Source organism: Cryptomeria japonica, chromosome 8 (assembly GCF_030272615.1).
Source record: "Cryptomeria japonica chromosome 8, Sugi_1.0, whole genome shotgun sequence".
Taxonomy (NCBI): Eukaryota; Viridiplantae; Streptophyta; class Pinopsida; order Cupressales; family Cupressaceae; genus Cryptomeria; species Cryptomeria japonica.
In genome coordinates this window covers 102,780,307-102,801,836 of record NC_081412.1, presented here as the reverse complement: position 1 = coordinate 102,801,836, position 21,530 = coordinate 102,780,307, and the positions used below count along the sequence as shown (strand labels likewise).

The following is a 21,530-nucleotide window of genomic DNA, read 5'->3' as shown; positions in this document are numbered from 1 at the left end:
CTAACCCTTCATTAGATCATACTATAGTGAGCTCTACCGATCAAACGCTTTCCGGTTCTCATCACTCACTGATCACTTCTCTATCATGCTTGTTCAGCATCAGCATGCATACTCACAAACCGGTTCCTTCTTCCCAATACTGATATGTAAACCGGTTACTCCCACATGCTTACCTGGTGGCTTCACTGTCCACACTACCGGTTGATAGCACTAACAGCATATCAACTATTCTCCCATACCGGTTGTCCTGCTTTATGCTATACCGGTTGACATCAATGACAACACAATACCAACAATCTCCCCCTTTGGCATTGATGTCAACACATGTAGTATCTGGTACACTACAGATCCTTTTTCCCCCTTTGACAACAATGGCAAAAGGTCTTGACAGCCGATAAACTACAAGCTCTCTCTTCCCTTTTTGTACTAGTTACTTGTTCCCTTTTTACCACTATGCTCTGCAACCTCTCAGCTAGCAGCACTTGAACCGGAGAGCTGACACGAATCTGTTTGACATATTCTCCCCCTGTGCAGGTAACTCACATCTTTCTTCACATCTCCCTGTATATCGGTCCACGGTGCAGCAGCAATGACACTTGATTTTCTCTTGTGTCAAGTGTATCAAATACCAATCATAAGGTAAGACTATGAACTCCCCCAAAATCACAGCCCTCTGGTCTTCATTTTCTGTCAAGTCCTAAACCGGTACCCCAAACTGCACTTTGTATCGGTGGAAGTGAGCATCTATACATGCTGATGGTCTTTCACTTCCAGGACATCCATCCCATCTTTGTGACATAAACATACCTGACCACAATGCCAAGTCACATTGACTCCATGTCAACCCTCACACCGGTTGACATCATTATGTCTCATACACATAAGATCCGCTACTGGTCCAACACACTGTCATTTAGGACAACTTCTAATATCATCAGAGACATAAATTCATCTGTCCAGGCCATCGGAGCCACTGCAACACAACCGGGACACATTGACTCACATATACCATTATACCGGATAATATCCATACCGGTAACACACTTCACACACGGGTTTACACTACTAGTTCACTATCTTCACGGGGACACCTTGTCCATTAGACTCTGTCTTCTTGTGTCACTTGTCTCTTATCCCAATTACACTTTGAACTATACATTGACACAAGTATGAGTGTGTAGTCAAGGCAACAACCACACATACACCTATCTCACCTTTTCCCTTCATACCGGCAGCAACCTGGCTTCTCCTTTGTCCTTATAAAGCATTTGGGGGTGAATGATCTGATCAACATATAGCTCCCCCTAAGGATCTGCATCTCCTTTAAACTTTAGGAGATATCACCTGTGCATTGAGTGCATAGTGTCAGTCCATGGTCATGTTCTCTTCCTTCTTCCTCCATACCTGCTTGGACTCCCTCCTCTTCTCATTTGTAGCCTTTGGATCAGGTCTCATCTTCTTTTGCTAATAGGTCTTTGCTTTACCAGGTTCTACAGTATGACTGGATATATTGCCATAGAAGCATACTGCATTCATCCTAACTGGATGATTGGAAGATCTTCTATCAAACCGGTTTGATCTTCTTCTCAGGGCCATGCCATTGTAGTCCGCTACCGGTTTCAACTAATATCTTGATCTTGCAGGAGCATTTCTCCTTTGGGCATAGCTGTTATGTCGGCTGCCATGTGCATGAATCATCTTCTTCCTGCACTCATTACTTCTATGGCCAGATCCATTGCAGTTATAACATATATAATTTACATTTCTTGAGGCAGCAAATGGACTCTGGTTAGCATAACCAGGAGTGGGCTTATGCATGTTTCTAGATTCTGATGTTCTATGCCCAAATGCATTACATCTTCTATAAACTGAATTGCTATTCCTAGGAAGAAAACCTTTTCTATTCCTAGACATCTTTTTGCATTCGTCTACCCTATGGCCATATCCTTTACAAGCAAAGCAGTAACCGGTGAATGGAGACATATTACTTACAAATTCAATTTGCCAAACATGAGGTGATCTACCGGTTTGGCTTCTCCACTTCTACTTCTCTGGGGTGTTGCATCTCTTTGTCTTCCACCGGTGGGGAATCTCTTAGGCTGCCTTCTTGCATTCTTGTTTCCGATGAACCTATCTTCTCTCAGCTTTCTTTTTCCTTTAGGATTTGCATTATTTCTTCTTGCTGCACCAGTCTTCATTTTTAGCCTCAAGTCCTCACCAGTTGTAGCTAGGTCATCCTTCTTTCTTGGTGCACTTCGGACTGTGAAGGTCTGATCCTTGTTATCTCCATTAGAGGAGACAAATTGAATGTCCTTGTGAGAGACATCCTCACTTGTGGAGCATTCACCGGTAGCATATCCTAATCCTCCGGTATCCTTGGAGTGTTTTTGTTTACTCAACATTTTGTCCAAGGCCACAGTGCTGCCATCATACTAGATCCTTACCTTGAGCTCATTTTGACACTTCTCAAGGTCTTTCCTGATGCTCTCCATTTCTCCTTTTAGGTCCTGACATTCTTTGTCCTTTGTCTACACTTCTAGCTGCAGTTCCTCACATCTTCTCTCCTTAGCATCAAAGACTAATTTCAATTCACCAGTTATCCCCTTTGCCTCTTCTAGTTGAGATGTCAAAATGCAAATATTGTTATTTGATTCTTCAAGGCAGGTTCTCAACCGGATACATTCTTCATGAACTGATTTTTTATAATTCTTCAATTCATTTATAACATTTTGCAGCTCTTCTAGTGCACTTACCAATTCACATTCAAAATCAACTTCGGCTTCATCATCACTATCACTCCCAAACACATCTTGCCAGGGAGATTCATCTGTATTGTCACCTTCAAATGCATGCTCCTCACATTCTGTCTCTTGAGCCACGAAAAGGTGAGTTCCTTCTTCATCATTTCTGCTGCAACAGCTAGCTGATCTATCTTTCTGTCTCTTGAGCCATGAAAAGGTGAGTTCCTTCTTCATCATTTCTGCTGCAACAGCTAGCTGATCTATCTTCATCATCTGCACATGTGTTTGTTTCATTGATCTTCTTGCTTTCATAAACTGGTACTGCAGTGTAGGGTTCATTGCCATAAAGTTTCTTCAATCTGTCCCATAGGCTTTTTGTTGATCTGCATCTGTCCACCTGTGAGGAGACATCACCGGATAACCCACTGAGTATGGCCTCCATAGCTTCATCATTACATTTGTTTCTCCTTTCTTCTTCAAGACCGGTGGGAGGACTGACCTTACTAGGACATCCATACATCAAACCCAAGGGAGGACAGGTAGACTTCCATCCTGCGACTCCAAACAAAAAAGTTTGAACCATCGAACACTGGAGTAGGAGATGACACTACACAGACCATTGTGTTCAAATACCAAAATCTACCCAAGCTGGAAAAAGCTTATTAACCGGGAACCTAAGCTCTGATACCAATTGTTGAACACAAGATGCCACTGAGAGGGAGGGGGGGGGGGGGTGAATCAGTGACTTCTAAAACTCTTAGCCCTTTTACCTCCAAGAGAGATTACCGGTTACCAACCTAAGAACCAAGCAAACCTACCGGTAAGATAAAACTAGACAACACAATTCAACCACACAAGTGGCACATCACATAACACCGATATATATGAGGAAAACCCAAGATGGGAAAAACCTCCGTGAGAAATGTTGTTAAAGTCTACTGCTCCAATCCAACCTCACAATGAAAACCTTTGGTTACAACATTTACGACATCAACCCAAGGAGTACCACTCCTGCTTTAGGGCATCAACCCAAGGAGCACCAAACCCTGATTTAGGGCACCATGCCAAGGAGCACCAACCCCTGCACCAAGCTCCAACTCAGTGATCTATCATGTACATAATCAATTACAAAAGTAATAGTCTGATTACAAGTGAATCTTGTAACCTCTGCATACACTTTACCTTGTCGGTTTCTCACCTCCTCTGCCTCACCGGTTGATTTCTACTCTTCCTTCTATCTCTCTCTCAATCTCTCTGCTCACCTTCACTTGCTGCTTCAGACACACCGGTTCTACCTCTACCTGTTGGATGATCGGTCAGAACATACACCTGCTGCTGGTTACTCTGCTCACCGGTTTATCCTTTCTCTGCTCACTACCTGTAGGATCTTCTCTCCCATATGCACATGCAGCTGCTTCACTCTCCACTACCTTCCAGTTGGCATGAACACTGTCGATTCCTACCTCTGCAACTCACTTTGCAATTTTCTGGTTTATCTGATCTTGCTGGTTAAGCCACTGTTAAACCCTCTCACCGGTTAACCTTCCCTGCTAGCTCTTTTCTTCGGATGCTGAGTTCCTTGACTCTCCTCAGTCTTATCTCCTCTTTTCTCTGCTCAGGATCACTCTCCTTCACCATTCAGCATCAATGAATATGGTCTTCTGCCTTCATTCTTATTACTGAGCTTTCCCGCCAAAATGCAGCTTCAAACTCTTGGCACGCAAGGGTTTCTTCCACTAAACACGAGGTCAATCAGATCCAATCAGATCTCGTTTTGCACGAGGATGAACAACCTGCAAGCAATTAGGCATCACCTACCATATCTTCTTCCTTCCAAGGAACGTTTGCTAAACTTAGCAAACACGGACAATCCATCGGCAAGGCTCAAGATCAATCACCATAAATGGTTCTACAGATTGCATCACCAACTTCATTTTGCACCTGGACACTCTGCATTGATCGATGCATCCAATCGATCACCTTTGTTCGACCTTCCTCGAGCCACACACCTTTGCAACACCACCCATGATTTACGGGGTCTACAATTAATGTCGACCGACTCTGTAACAACCTCGTCAGTGCACACTCCATGTACCGCTGCATGCATGTCCACCACCTTGACTCCACGTGGCACCTTTGTCGGCATCCACCTTAGCTCACCTAGTCAGTCCAACTTGGTCACCGACAAGTTACACACAACCAGTGTGTGCATCATACCACCAGTCAACCTTCTTGCCTTCTCCTTCCTTGTGCCGGTGGATCTTGTCAGCCCTATCATCATCCATGCTGGCCCTCAACAACAATCTAGGATGACTCATCATGTGCATCTTCATCAGACTAAGAGCACTTCACTTTTGTCTTTCTGTTCACTTGGCTGTATGCTGCCTTGTTTACCAATTGACAAGTTTTTGCCTTCATATCGGTAATGTACATGATATCTTCATGCCATCCATCTCCAACTGTTATGCATCTGTGGCAACACCACTTTCCATCTGCATACCGGTAACTCCATGTGTGCAACTCCAGAGCCTTATCTTCATTTGACTGGTTCTCTTCTCAACCGGTTTGCCAGGGAGGCAAACTCACCATCTTAACTCTTCCTTCTCTGCCCTGGTAGCACGTCATGTCTTCACATGCTGATCCGGTGCACATCTCTGATCTCAACCTCCGGAGGCTTCCTCATCTTTCACTTTAGTCATCCGGTCTATGCATCCAATCACCTGCCTTTGCTTACTCTGACTAACTTATCCCGGAGAGTCATGATGTAAGTCATGTATGTTGTGGGATAAGCAAGTTATTACCATTTACCGGTGGGAGGAATAAACAACTGCACTTCAATAGCTAGGCACCGATGGAGGGAGGTCTATGTCACCTGCTGGTAATAATGTGACTTTACTGAAGATAGGATACATCTCCAACTTGACATATGTCCCAGTACCTTTTCCATATGTCATCTTTGCTCACCGAAGCAGCACACACTCTGTCAACCTTCTCTTTCTCGGTGGGAGTCCTGCTAGTTGACCTCATACTACCATACCGGTTGCACTGCTAACCCTTCATTAGATCATGTTGCAATGAGCTCTACCGGTCACACGCTTTCCGGTTCTCATCACTCACGGTCACTTCTCTATCATGCTTGTTCAACATCAACATCTCCTTCTTCCCAATACTGATATGTAAACCGGTTACTCCCACATGCTTACCTAGTGGCTTCACTGTCCACACTACCGGTTGATAGCACTAACAACATATCAACTATTCTCCCATACGGTTGTCCTGCTTTATGCTATACCGGTTGACATCAATGACAACACAATGCCAACAGTACTTGCTTTCTATATCCATACCTCTATTATACACTTCTATATACAATGAAAGTGGTACTATTTTCATTTTCTTCTATTATGAAAGAATGAGACCTTCTATGAACCATCTTTTTTTCAATCCCTTGACTACTTGTTTTTGTTGTAAATTTTGACAACAATTTCATGTCATCTTAAAGTAATCTAAATTCTTCTATGAAATCCTTCCATAATTTCTCTTATGTATTTCAACTAATTGGCTCAATCTTTAGGTATCAATCAATTGCGTTACCTCTAGGGGTAGCTAGGAATGATTGGAGCCAATATGCTTTATTGCTTCGCCCATTTTGCATTCAAAATGGTTTGCAGGTCTTGCAATGCCTTACTATCTCTAATCCATCTCTAGTAAACTTAGAGTTTCTACTTCTCTACACTTAGACTCATTGATGGAGTCACCATGACTTGTTCTTGATGCAAATTCAATGATTGGAATCTTCTCCCCACGAAGCTCTAATTTGGATATTTCAATGCTCTCAAACGCATGATGACTCTTCTAGAGACTTCAATGATCTACACACTTGCAATAACCCCAAGTTCTCTTTTCTCAACTCTAACCCTTTGCCCTAGTGATTTTAGCTCAATTTCTATTCGATAACATGAAAATTGCTTTCATACACTTCCCTCTCTTTGTCCATGAAGAAGTCCTCGACCTTTGTCTCAAGATGACTTCTCACATAGAGAAGTCTATGTCCCTGGACTAAAATTGGTTTTTAAGATCCATACATGCTTCTTCCAAAAAAGGAAGATTTCTTGTGATCTTGACCCACTCTTCCTCCATACACTATAGGCCATTTATAGTCGATCGAACGTTATGACATATGCACTCTTGATTAGAACTCCAATGTACACTTCAATTTCAACTTCTACTTCAACTTTCACTTCATATTGATCAATTTCTATTGTCAGCTACTTCTTGCAGCCTCCTTTGTTATTGTTGTAATCTAAGTTAACAATCCCCCCCCCAACTATGCTCTAATATTCTCCTGCATTAGTTTAGGGTTAAGAGCATTGATTTTGTCGATCTTAGTGTAGTCAATAGTGTAAGCAACGGGGCCAAATGTTTACTATCAAACTATAACACTAGTAAAGAGTGTAACATAACAAACTACATAACTGTAGATAAAGACCAATGATATTTTTATTCAAGGTAGTTCTTTTTTCAATTGAAATGTAGACCAATGATGATCATGTACCAATTTAGACTGCATTCCCTGACTAAAAGAACCCTAGATAAAGTACCCAATGGTTGCCAAATGGAGCACACCATTGATAACCACTTACAACGAACTCTTAACAATACCCACAAGCTGACAAGCAATTAAACAGTTGGGTACAAAAATATTAAAAAAAATGGAACATTTAATTTATGCATACTAAAGTGAGGGCAAATTCAAAAGATATGAGATGGCTCGATATTGTAGACTTGCCTCAATATATTTCAGACAATATACAGAAGTCCTATATTTGATAAAATATTAAGGATATAATATGTTTTACAAGTACATTTTATAAATAACTATTTTTATCTTATTTGTGCCTTATCTATTAGTAGTGTTGGATGTGTATTTTTCTACCTCTTCCTCTGTATGCTTCCAAAGATTATCTTACATTTATCTAAGCCAGTAAACACATCAATTTCTATCATCCTCTCTCTTTTGGACATATACACTAGTAGAGAACAATTTAGTAGCTTTTGAAGGTTTTTTAAAACTGATGGCTTAGGAGAAAAACGAATGGCTTGGTCATACAAATAGCTAATAAGGACATCCCTAGACCAGTTAGTGATTATGGAATGCTAGCAAAGACATGCACGAAAGCATTAATTGTGGTATAGCCAGAATGCTGGCATATGCAAGTAATTTTAAGCTCAAACATATTCAGGTATTTGCCATCTTTTTTAATATTTTTTTCTTCAAAATTTGGTGTTGTACCTGAGACATTAACATAGAAACTGCTTGCATTTATTATTCTCAATATTTATATTCATTTATTAAATGTTTCTTTACTTAGCCCATAATAAATCCAACAACGAGGTATTATTTCATGTCTCCCTAGATCCATCATAAATCTGCCTTTATTATAAGTTATAACCATTGCTGGATCCATATATCTTACTGACCTGTGTCTGCATTAAATCTCCAGTGTGACATCATCTTTTCTCATAAGTCTGAAGTAAATCTACCATAAGATCAACGTATCTTTCTTCTCTGGATCTATTAAATTTATCAACATATCCACCAATGGATCACTATATCCTTTTCTCATAAGTCTGCAGTAAATCTACCATAAGATCAACGTATCTTTCTTCTCTGGATCATTGGAAAGTTATCTTTTCTACTTCTGGCTTAGTAATAAATCCAAGTATATCCATTTTCTATGGGTTTGCAACCACCATTGGAATAGTGAATCTTTTATCCCTGTCTCTAATGTATCACCCTATGAATCGTAACAGCTTTTGAGTAGCCCTTGGATCTTTGATAAATATGCTAAAGAGTCAATCTCAATCTTAAATTTCACGTAATCTTTTCTATCCAAACATTAACTTTATAGATGAAGGATAGAAAGACATGACAAGTGGATGAAGTCCCAAATTAGCCAGCCTGAGTCTAATGGGAAGACAGATATGAAGATCAAGGGAAGGCTATCTAAAAATAGATTTAGTGTTGTCTATAGTTATACCTTGCCCTATCCCCATGGCTTTGGCAGGAGACTGAATGTTTTCATCCCTCCAAGATAACATATACATGATTGTAATTGGCAAAGGGAAGTTGATTTTAGTTAATGAAAGAATGGAAGAAAGGCAATGGATTCCATTGACAAGGTGTCATGTCTATTTGTTCACTGTTATATTTTACAACCTTATATGCAAATTCTATAGTAAGGTTTAAATATTCTGAAACTCGGAGCTTATAAATGTAAGAAAATGCAAAATTACACCAAAGCATTGGTTGTATTACTGTTGTGACATATTCACACATCGCCCCATTGCAAATGGGGACCCCTACTTTTTTTTTGCTTTCTGGGGTTTGCTTTCTAGGTTTTTAGGGTTTTGTCTCGTAGCCTTTGCATTTTGAGTGTCGCCAGGGGATCACTAGGATGGCGGGCTCTGCTTGAGCCACGGGGAGTCAACAGGTGCTCCAGGTTAGGGTTTCTTTGAAAGTCTCCCTTAGGCCTAGTTTTGCTCTTGTTGCTAATAGTGTCTTGTTTGAGTTTCAGGAGGTCAATGAAGCTTGGTGAGTGAATATCATCTTTGAAGATCTGAGTTAGGTCAAATTGGTGAGTGATGAAGTCTAGAATGTCATCCTGATCCTGAAATTTGACTAAGTCTGGAAAATTGAAGAATCCTCCAAAAACTAGATTTTGCATTATAACTCCTGGAGGTCTGAAACCACTCTCAAACATCCTGACAATATATATGGAATATAACTTAAAGTATAAGTGATCACTTATACTTAAATGTTATATTCCATATATGAATCCTGACGGAGAGACCAAAATATCAAATTTCGCTCCTAACCCTTTGGAAGGGTCCAAAGCGGATTTCAATTTCGCTCTTGACCCTTCCAAAGGGTCCAGAGCGAATTCCTCTATAGGACATTCTACTTTGATCCAAACTTAGAACTAACTCATTCCCAGACATTATTGAGGGCAAAACACTTATTTAGAGTGAAGAAATATGAAAATGAAATCAGGATTTGAGCATAAGGAGGAATTTCGCTCCTGACCCTTCCAAAGGGTCCAGAGCGAAATTCATATGAGACCCTTTTTTCATCACAAAACCTTGAAGTGAGTGCTAACTTGGACTGGAGGATGATCAGGAGATGCCTAATAAGTTATATCCAAGCCAAAGAAGGGAGGAAAAAGGTGAAAATGAGCCTAAAATGAGAATTTCGCTCTTGACCCTTCCAAACGGTCCAGAGCGAAATTCACTTTTCCTCTATTTTGCTCTTTGATATGGCCAAGTTTTGGATTTTTGAGGCATGGTTGAGGAGGCTTTGATGCATATTTGCCTTTGAGAAGAGGTTTGAGGCGATGAAGTGGTAGAAATCAACCCAAAAGGAGAATTTCACTCCTGACCCTTCCAAAGGGTCTAGAGTGAAATTCCCTACAGGTCTTGTCCTTGGCCTAGGTCCAGAGCGAAATCCTCAGTTTGACCCCCTATCTTGCCTAAAATGATGAAAACGACCTTGTTTTGGGCTAAAAGGATGGCAGATGGATTTGATTATTGTGAGAAGTGAGTTTGATCAAGCTTGAAGGCAAAGAGAAGCAATGGAGTGTGAAATCAACCTTAGTCAAGAAGTTCGCTGCTGACCCTTCTAAAGGGTCCAGAGCGAAATTCCAAGAACACACCCATTTCTTCCTCGTTTGGACCAAGATCTTAGTTCCTTGGGAGTATTTGGAAGTAAATCAACATGTTTTGCCTTAGGAAGTGAATGAGGGCGAAGGGAATGAAGAATCAAGCCTCAATCTTGAACTTCGCTTCTGACCCTTCCAAAGGGTCCAGAGCGAAATTCCTAAAATCTACCTTTTCCTCTCAATTTTATGTCTAGCCAAGTGTGGATCAAGATTGAAGATGTCCTTAGGCATGGCTTTGAGTTGCTTATGATCACCAAACATGAAGGAATTGAGCTAAAACTAGAATTTCGCTCCTGACCCTTCCAAAGGGTCCAGAGCGAAATTCTTGAAGGACACCTATTTTCCCTTGGAGAAGGTCAAATCCTTGGTTTTTTATGGCATGGATGGGAGTAGAGTGATGTGTCCTTGCCTTTTGAGGTGGATTGGAGTTGAAGGAATGAAGAGTCAAGCTCAAAACTAGAATTTCGCTCCTGACCCTTCCAAAGGGTCCAGAGCGAAATTCCCAAAATCCCTCTTTTCCTTCCATTTTTGTGTCAAGCTAAGTGTGGATCAAGGTAGATTGAGCTTGGAAGGACCCCTAGGCATGCCTTTGAATTGATTGTGGCCACCAATGATCAAGATTTTGAGCTTAAACTAGGGTTTCGTTCTTAACCCTTCCAAAGGGTCCAAAGTGAAATCTTAAATAGGTCCTATCCCTGGCCATGATTTTTAGCGAAATTCTCCTTTCTAGCTATTTTGAGGGTCAAACAAGTGTTGCATGCATGGGAGAGGGATCCAAAGATGAGAGTCCAAGTATAGAGAGTGAAAAGGATAGACCTTGGTGAAGGAAAACAAGCAAGTCAGGAATTTCGCTCCTGACCCTTCCAAAGGGTCTAGAACGAAATTCTCAATTTCACCTAATTTGCTCATGATGAAGGTCAAGTGGTGGATTCCTAGGCTTTGGTGGAGAGAAGGCTAGGATGTGCTTGTCTTGGGAGGCATTTTGGAGTGGAGAAATGATGGAATATGAGCTTAGTCAAGAATTTCGCTCCTGGCCCTTCCAAAGGGTCCAGGACAAAATCCTTAAAAACTCTATTTTGTTCCAATTTTGCATCAAACCTAGTGTTGATTGAGATTAGAAACATCTCTAGGCATGCATTTGAACAAGTTGTGGTCACAAAATGTGAAGATTTTGTCCTAGAATGCAAATTTCGCTCCTGATCCTTCCAAAGGGTCTAAAGCGAAATCCCCTATAGGTCCTGTCCTTGGCCAAGGTCCAAAGCAAAATCCTCTTTTTGGGGGTCAAATCAATCATGTCTTCAGGAGAAAGCGATTCAAAGGTCAAGAGAAGTTCAAAGCAAGGAGATGATGAAATTTGAGCTAAAATGCAAATTTCACTCCTGACCCTTCCTAAGGGTCCTGAGCGAAATTCTAATAGGGCCTGTCCCTGGAGAGGATTTTGAGCAAGCTTCATTTTGATGTCTTCTTGTTGATGATTTAAGGTAGAAAATGCTATGTTAGAATGAATTTATTATGTGTCCTTAATCATCTTTTGGTTTGTTTAGTAGATGAAAGAAGACCAAGCCAGGACAAGGACGACCTATTCCAGTCCCATCATTATCAAGGACACTTCAAAGGCATGGAGGAGGACTCAAGGTGCTTCTAAAGCGTTGGAAGACTTCAAATGTTCAAGGAATTACAAGCTAGCCTCAAGACCTCATTCTACCACATAAAGGAACCACATGATGACAGAGAAGAATGACCTTCGCCAACACTTCAAAGCAAGGTATGCTACCGGAGAAAGAAGACTTGACAGTAAGGAAGCCTCATCAAGCACATGGGAGTCAAGGAGGTATATCATTCATCACATCAAGGACAGAGGAGGATCAACCAAGACACAAGCGTCAAACAAGGTGGCATCCCAGTCACAGCTCCTCCAGTCAGATTGGTGCACCTCAGCATGTCCAGATTCAATGTACCTGATTTATCGGGGACAGCACAAACTTCGAGGCACCTACCCTTGTTTCCTATTGGTTCTCACATATTGAATGTAATTTTCTCATTGGCTAGGGAAGTTTGTTATAACAGACCCCCATTAGGGTTTCTATCTTGTAATTCTAGCCATTGATTCAAAGTCAATCAGAGTCGTCTGTTTACAAAGGGCTCTCTATATAAAGCCTTGGCTCCTCATTTGTAAGGGTTAATAGTCAAAGAATAGTTAGGAGTTAGCAAAAGAGAGATAGTCAATAATTAGTAGCTCAATAGTAGATAGCATTTTAGAGTAGAGTAGAAAGAGAAGGCAAAGATTGTTGCCAAGAGATTGTTGCAAAAGACATGTAAACTTCATTGAAGAATGGTGAATTCTATGTGTCGATTCTACAATTTGCATGGTCTCTATACTTCTCAAATTTAATTTCATGTTATTAGATGAATGGAAGAAATTTGTATGATCAATGGTGAAATTTGTATATCCATACTACTAGCAGTTTGTTGATTGCAAACTTGCCTTGTGTAGTCAACTGGAATCATTCAACTTAAGCTTAACTTCAATTATCGCTTCTTCATTGATATGCATCAACCTGACGATGTCTATGCTTGTAGCGGTGATCTGAACATCATAAAGCTTTCCTTAGAAGATCGCACTAACCTTGTGGAGATGATCCTAGCATGTCAAAGCAAGACTTAGTTAAAGTTTCATCAAAGGTCATCCATTACTCCTACATTCTTAGTGTTAGAATTAGATCCTTCACCAACCCTTATCCTTTTCCCTTTTTGAAAAAATCAAGGATCAGTGAAGACCCACGTTCCAGTGATATCCAAAGCAAATCAGACGCTCAGGTCATCGAATGTAAGTCCCCTTGTGATTCCAGCAAAATCACATCATACCGTAAGAGCTTATCCACACATAGAGAACCTACAATCAGGACCTTGAAGCTACTCCGATTGATCCTTCTGCGAGATCTTCAGCATTCGGGGAAGCTTTATTCAAGAGAGGATAAGGTACCTTTAGGTATTTTATTCTGTGTTTGGTCGTGTACAAAAGACACATCAACAATTACCCAATACAAACCAAATGGGTCAAAGAACAAAGTAAGAGCTGTGAAGCTAAAGTCCAATTTGAAAATTATTGAAAGAAAACCATAGAACCAAGTAGATATCAGAAATGTTAGAAAGCTAAACTATGTGAGGAAGCAACCACAAGAATTAGAAGGAAAAACAAATCTCCAGTAGGGTCAATTGATTAAGCAAGCATAAGAGATACTTCTCAAATGAACAAGCCAATAGGGTCAAAAGATGGTACGAGGGAAAGCAAACAATCAACTACCAGACCTTGAAAATAGTTTAGTAACATTGCAAGAGATAGACCTTGACGATGGGTCCAGTAAAGAAACCTGCAATGTCAGATCTAAACATTCTACAGAGTTTGATCCAAATTTTGCAAATTAATTTGCTGGGAATAAGCCAATCTTAAATCAGGGACAAAAAGAACCTAAGCAAGACAGAAGAAAAATGCATTTTATAAAAATGATAGAGATTGCAGGTCCTGGGCAACACTGAATCTTGCATCAAGATCCGAACACCACAATGCAACAAAATTAGTATTGCACATAAAAGAAAGTGACCGTAATGGTGTTTAAAAGTATGAAGATCGTAAATTTGAATTTCCTTGTACTCTCAATGAAATAGTCTCTGATCTCTTTTCTGAAAATCTTCTTCAACCTATCATCCATGATGGCAAGTACGGTGCACACTAGTTTAATTTCCCAAACATCCACATAAGTAGGCAGAACATTAGTAAAGCACAATAGAGCCTTTTGTGGGATAAATGGACCATTGATTACATATTAACGAATGAGATAGCTACTATAATGTAATGTCCCCTTTGCTGGCCTATTCTAACATCTTTGGAAACTCCAACTTCCTTGGAAAGTTCCTACTTTTCCAGAAAGGAATTCTAATAGTGGCAGTGACCTCAGGAGATCAAGATGGGTCCAATGGTACTTTCCGGATGCAATTTCAACATTTAAGGAGCTCCCCACATTTCTTGGAGAAGATTGCTATTTTTGGAAAGCACTAATTTTTATAAAAATTGATATCCTCAAAATGTAAGGTATGTTCATGTAGTCAAAATTCACATTTGGGCTATTTTAATATTTTCAATAACCTGGGTGGATGTGTGACAAATAATTAAATGTTTAAGTTGTCAAAAAATAAGTATTAAAAGACAACTTATATTTAATTATTTAAAAAGGAGACATTAAGTGACTTAAGGCTTTGAAAAAAGTAAATTTTAAAACAAAGGTCACTTAATGAAGTAAAACTTTATAATTTCTAGAACGTTACTGAGGGGGTTATAAAAGGAGGTTGTGAGGAGACAATTACTCTTTGTTGGTATTTTTTCAGGAGGAAAACTCTAAGGTGGATATTGGTTTTGGGGACGGATTTATTCCTAGCCAATGCAGAGGGGAATTCATACAGGATTCACTAAAGAGCTAAATGTTTGAAGTTTGTGTTGAGCAGTGTTATATATCCAGCCTCATATCTGTTTGCAGAAACTTGAAATGAAGAAATCGTTTTAGATTTTCAAGCAAATAAGATTTTGAAGATATTTTATAAAAAATAATTGTGATATTTTGAAGTGAAAGATATCATGAAATTTTATTTGTGAAAGGGTCAAACCCTAGCTATGAACAATCATAAAATATTCATATACTGCTGACCTAAACCTGCCGTACCATTTATGGTATGATTGGCAAGGCAAGTTGGCCATACCACTACACTAAGTAGAATAAGGCGTACCATATATCTTTGAAGAGAGGTGATTGAGATTTAAGAAGGAATAAGGAATCGATGCCTTTATCCTTGTCTTTAGAGACTTTCAAGCTGGCCACCACCCTTAAGATAAAGTTTTAGCAAGTATTAGAAGGGAAGCAAGGAGAGTGTGGTGATATCGTGGGGTTTTGGAAGGAAGTCATTTCTTATGTAGAGTTTGTGAAAATCTCCACTTTAACAATTTAATTGCTGGCATCAATTTGGGAGATATAAGGAATTTATTACTGCTGTAATAGAGGGCAGAATATCTACACATACCAGTGCTGTTCAGAACTTGAGGGCACAAATAGTTACTACAATTATACCTGCATTCTTAGAAGTGTCTGTACTCAGACCAGCATCGACATAGCTTTACAAGCTATAGCTTAAAGGTCAAGAGATCAATTCTAATTTTAATATTATGTATTTCTGACTTGATATCAGCATGCTGTGTGGTATCAGCCTTGAAATTGTATGTATATTTTAATCAGAAATACAGGCATCAGCAATTCAATATTGTTCTCTGAGATTTGAGTGACCATTTAATTGTAAAATGAATGCATGACAATTGTTTGTCAGAATGCCTATGATATTAATTGTTAGTTACAGCTGTTCATAATCAGTAAATTTAGGAATTCCTATGTTCTACCTTGTGTTTGATGAAATGTCGGTGTGTAAAAATTGAAACAATTGCAAGTTTGTTAAAATTTCTTGGTAACGGCATTACTTATAACCAAAAGCTACTTCTGTAATAGAAACAGTCAATACTATCTAGGCAAGAGATTTGCATACCTGTCTAAAGAGAGGGAACTATTTGACTCAACCCTTACCTAGACTTTGTTCCTGACCTCAAAGGATCATGAAGGATGATGCCAGTGTTTACACAATTTAGAGTTAGTGTGAACTGGCTCTGTATTCTTTTCACATTCATTTAATTCCTCCTACATCTTTCACAAAAAACAATAGAGGGAATTGGGTTTTTCCTTTCATAATTTTGTATGTTCAAATCATCTGGAACGAGAAAGAGGTCTTACATATGGCAAAGTACTTAATCAAGAGAAAGGGATCCTTCCTTCTTATGAGGTTTGATGGCAGCCACTTATACGTGAAACATATTTTCCACACTTTGGGTTAATCTCTCTGCCTACATGTCTGTTCACAGGTAGTTCTAGTTACTGGAGTGTTCTCTATATTCTACTCCAATCAGACCTTCGTTAAGGTAATAACTAATTATCCATATTTTGGATCTATACTTATAGCATTGTTACGTCCTTATTTATCCATCTGAGTTACAACTTAATGTATTTAACAATATAATTAACCTTGAAATAACAACACTATCATTAATATAAAGTATTGACATGGACTTGTAACTCTACAAACCTAATAGAGCACAAAAAATAATTTATAAATCCATTCGAAACATCCTTCAGGCCATGAATTTGCAGCATTTCTTAGGATAGAGTTTTGCTGTCCAAAATGGTCAAGCTTGTGCATCCCAATCCTAGGCATAAGGTGGTTTGGAAGCTTGAACTCGAGGGTGTTGCTTTGGATTCAAATCCAATGAAGAAAAGGAACATTGTTGTATGTATACACATAACCCTTTAAACATGAAAATGCTTTGGGTAGCTTCAGTTTTGACACTTGCATGGGATAGAAATTAGAATGCATGTAGTAGCGTAATCCAATGCACTTTCCCTAACTCGTTGAATCTTGAAATGAAGGAAACAGTCCTATCTTATTTTCCTTTTTTAGTAAATGAAGGTGCATATTAATATGTATTAAAAAAAGGTACCTGAATATTTATAAAACTTGTAAGAGCAAAAATTGCCAGAGTGGCACAAATCATTAATATGGCAAGCCTAAAAAAATGACCAATTGCACAAACAAACAAATGTAGAGAACTGTTATTTAAGAAGACAAAAAGCATAAAATCATAGAGTAATGCCTACTCGACAAACTGGATTATGGAGTGAAACAAACATACCTTCCCCAATTGATTTATTCTTAACACTGCTTCATCCCTTAGAATGGGTGAAAATAAATCTATTTTGAGCCCTGTTTCTTGATTGTTCCATTCTGCAAGAAATAATGTATATAATATATTAGCTGTTCTCCTCCAAAATAGAACATTACTAGCGTTCAATCAAACTAAATAGTCCTTAAACATCATTTGAACCCTAGTGTCATGTAGGGAAAAAAAATCATGAATTTTAAGTATATACTGTTATTCTAATCTCTTACCCAACTAAAATATTGAATTATCCAATCAAATTAAATAGTCCTTAAACATCATTCAACCCCTAGTGACATGCACAAAGAAAACATCATGAAATTTTAAGTGTCTACTGATATTCTAATCACTTGTCCAACTAAAATATTGAATCACTCAGGCCATCTACGAAATGAATTCAACTGTTTCTGTCTTCATGTATACTTAATATTCATGTGGTTCAGCCATTTGATCTGCCATAATTAGCTTCATATCATCAGTCTGTGCTTCTCCAGTTCCTCTTATATGTTAACTTAATCGTTTGAGACATGCCCATGTCCTACTCTTCTTGGCCTTTAGCACCTGACTCCTCCATTATTTGCTTACTATTTGTTGCCTGGAACAAGATCTCCTTGAGTAAATTCATAAGAATATTTAACATTTGTTATAACCTTGAATTTTTCTCCTGTGATCTTTACAACTAGTATTTGGCTGGATTCTTTCCAGTTTCTTTCCACATAACTGTGCAATTTTCAACTAGCGCTGGGCCAGAGGCCTTCCATTCTCTTTCCATCTAGAGACAATAATATCAAAACTTGGATCACACACTTCAATCACACTGCTTATATTTTTTTTATTGTAGTGCATATCCATTACACCACCACTGTGTTACAGAATTTTCATTCCAATTTTGGAAGAACACTTGTTAGTCCCTTGCATATACACTTTTAAAGTTTTTCCTATATAAAGTTTTTGACGTCTAACTTCACATCATCTCATTCTCCTGTTAATTTTATTACGAGTAAGCATCATTTGCAATTAATGCTATTTCTGACATACCGCAAGAGTCATTTTTTCAAATATAAATACTGTTTATAAAAAAGGTTGAATATGTATGGGCATTCTTGACATCCACATAAGAACAACCCGGCACACTTTGCTGTAGAGCATAATGCCAGTGAGATTGAGATTGTAATCAAATGTGTTTTGGCCAGTCACTTATATGTAATATTGGTGAAGTTTTATCTCAATTTAAGTGCAGACCATTTCCGTGCCGGTCAGACTGAAGACCGGTACAGTCAAAGGCAAAGTCTTCTTTAAGACAAAATCTAGAGTAAAAAATTGGTACCATTTTAATCATAAAAAGCATATTGCAATGCACAAGTCAATTCCCAATTACAATTTGATGACTTGACGATTGTCTAGTACTCTCCAACAGCAATCTAGTTTTTTCATTACCCTATTTTACAGAGTTAAAATCAAACATATCAGGAAAAAATCCTGCTAAAAACATTGAAAGATGCCAGACTCGGGCCCCTCAGATTGATGGTATGTTGATGGAGACTAGCCCTTGACAAAATCCAGCTTACGATATTAAACAAGTTGAACAATTGAGCACAAATGTTTATGAGAATGGACTTGGTTTTGGCGGGTGAGGCTCAGGTTAGACACCAACCTGTCTCACTAGGACACTCTGTTCCGCTTGCAGACTATAAATTCTCCAACAGGAGAAGTTGATGCATGGAGGCCAAGCAATCCCGCTGGCATGGGTATTACACATGATGGCGGGAAGAATCCCCAAGGATTTAATCAAGTCTGAATAGAGCCCATAGGAGCTCTCCCACTCGTCCATTTTTTATGATGACATAAGAGGATTTCATTGGATATTCTAACAAAATGAACATATCACCCAACCCAATGTTGATTTATGCATTGTTTTGGTATTGATTATGTAAACAAGTTAACAACCTGCCAGTCTCAGAAGTACCTCAAGAAGGTGTTTAAACTTTGGCCTTTTGATGTGGATTTAAATTTACCAGTAAATAATTCAAGTTCAATTCCCATCAGATTTGTTTTACTCCTGGATTGGCTACAATAAATTAAATAGAGTATAAGTGCCTCGCAGAATACCCAGTTTGGCCTTTTAGTATGGATTTACATTTGCGAGAAAATCCAATTCCCCACATTGGCATGTTTTCTGTGGACTAGCATTTACAACAGATGAAAGAACGCTCTTGTTTGCAGATATTTTTCAAAAATAACGTTAGACCCCTAATTAACATTTACAAGTAAAATGATACCGAGTTAAATTTCCATACTAGCGTGCCCTTTGCTAGCCATGTTGAGAAGACTACAATAAATAATTAAATGGTAAATATCACACCCAAGACCCTGGTTTGATATTTTGCTGTGGATTTAGAGTTTCAAGTAAATGATTTGAATATAACCCAACTACGTCCTTTCTCTCAGAATAAAAAACATAAACCAAAAACATCAAGGTAGCATCACCCTAATTCTGTATTAAACTTATAAGTTATTACTCCCTGGTTCAAACTAACTTCCCCTATTTTTTAATTCCCTGAAAATCATTACCCACTCGAACACTACCAGCCTCTGTAAAATTATCACAATCACCCATGAATTCAAACAGAATAAGCAAGTGAATGGAACATTTATTGTAAAAATTTCAAACATGACCAGAAACCCACGAATGTAAAATCACGTTGAATAAATAAAACCCACAGCTTCTCAGTTCCTAAACAAAAAATATTTCCAAAGCCACCATAGCTATGAAGAATAGATACCAGGGAGAGAAATTGCAGCTATGATGACTGCAAACGACAGAAGATATAGGACAACAGGCAACGAACGCCCCATTGCAGCAAAGCTCTTATTGTTATTTAGTCGATGATGCATGCACAGCCTCAAGATTTTGCATGAACAAGCTTCCAAATTCTCGGCATGCATTACAATGGTGAACAAGAACTAATCTCATAATGTTCATCAGAATCCGAGGAAATGACAAAAGAACTTTAGCGATCTAAATTTGATTCGTGGAATCACGTGTGGGCCTGGATTCCATCAAATTATTTCACAGAACCACCCCTCTCTCATGGTGCCCATTTCTGTTATTAGTATTTCAAAGCATTTTGCTTACTTTACACGTATGCAAGAGACTCCAGATTTTCTTTCTAAATTCATGTTCTTGCCCAGACTAATTTTATACGCAATTCCTAGTGTCACATGAATACCAATAGATAAGTGACACATCGGATGGAGGGCGACGGTAAAGCATTTTTGGGAATGCAGGATCCAGAATTTCTTTCCAAGCAATGATTTCGACCAGAGTAATTTTATACGGAACTCTGTCTCTTCAGAGGCATCCGATTAAATTTATACGGAACTCTGATTGCCACCTGGAACATGGAGTGCCATGTGAACAGCGGATGTAGGGCCATGCTTTATTCTCTGCATCTCACTAAATGGCAGCTTGCACAACGGAATCCCAATATTATTTTTTATAGTGATGTTGATCGATTAGATTTTGTTGGCCGTTTTTTTAATGTTTTTTTTATTCCTGTTTTTAGAGGTTTACTAGGGTTTGTAGCTTTTTTCTTAGATTGCCATCCTTTTCAGGAAAGAGTTATAATATTGGCATTATGTTAAAGGGATTAGGATGAATCTCTTTGTGCTTTCTTCTCCGTAGTGTTGTCATTTTAGGTGTATCCCAATTTTTTTTGGAGGAATATTCTTTTATGGAAAATATTGATTTTTATTCAGTTGATTTTTTAATGAATTTTTCAGTTGGCAGATTCAGAATTCACTTTTGGATTATTTATATATTTTGTGTGAAAAATCATTTATGTAATAATTAAATAATTAAACATTAATTTATTGAAAAAAGATAATTTATATTAATTATTTATAAAGGTAAATTTTTAATTGAAAGTCATTTTTATGAAGCAAAAAGGTTTATTATTTAAAAAGTGATTCTAAAATACATTTTTTGAAAAGTTTCATAGAGGGTTATATATTTTAGGATTTAGGTGCTATTAGTCTTGTAAATCTTTTAATTTATTATTATTTTTATAATGTCATTTGTAATTTATCCTTAAAAGGTTAAATTGTTTAACCATCGGTGGTGAAAGAGACTATGTAAAGGCAAAGTTAATTTTACTATTTGTCCTCTAGGAAAATGACAAAATAGCTAGGTGGCCCTCTTGGAATATTCTATTTTGAGGTGTTTGGACACTTGTTAGGAGTTGTAGAGAATATATGACAATTATG

The 21,530-nt window shown here is 38.4% G+C and overlaps 1 protein-coding gene across 1 annotated transcript in view; it reads right to left on the bottom strand.

Annotated features, from left to right (window-relative positions):
• LOC131062461 (allantoate deiminase 2) overlaps positions 1 to 20,673 on the bottom strand; it is a 163,474-nt gene extending 142,801 nt beyond the window's left edge. Inside the window, exons 1-2 of the mRNA XM_057996124.2 lie at positions 20,048 to 20,673; positions 17,238 to 17,329 (exon numbers count right to left, since the gene is read on the bottom strand). Coding sequence (XP_057852107.2) covers positions 17,238 to 17,329; positions 20,048 to 20,210 — 255 coding nt within the window. The 5' untranslated portion in view covers positions 20,211 to 20,673. The remainder of the gene's footprint in view (positions 1 to 17,237; positions 17,330 to 20,047) is intronic.
• Positions 20,674 to 21,530: the final 857 nt, after the last annotated feature.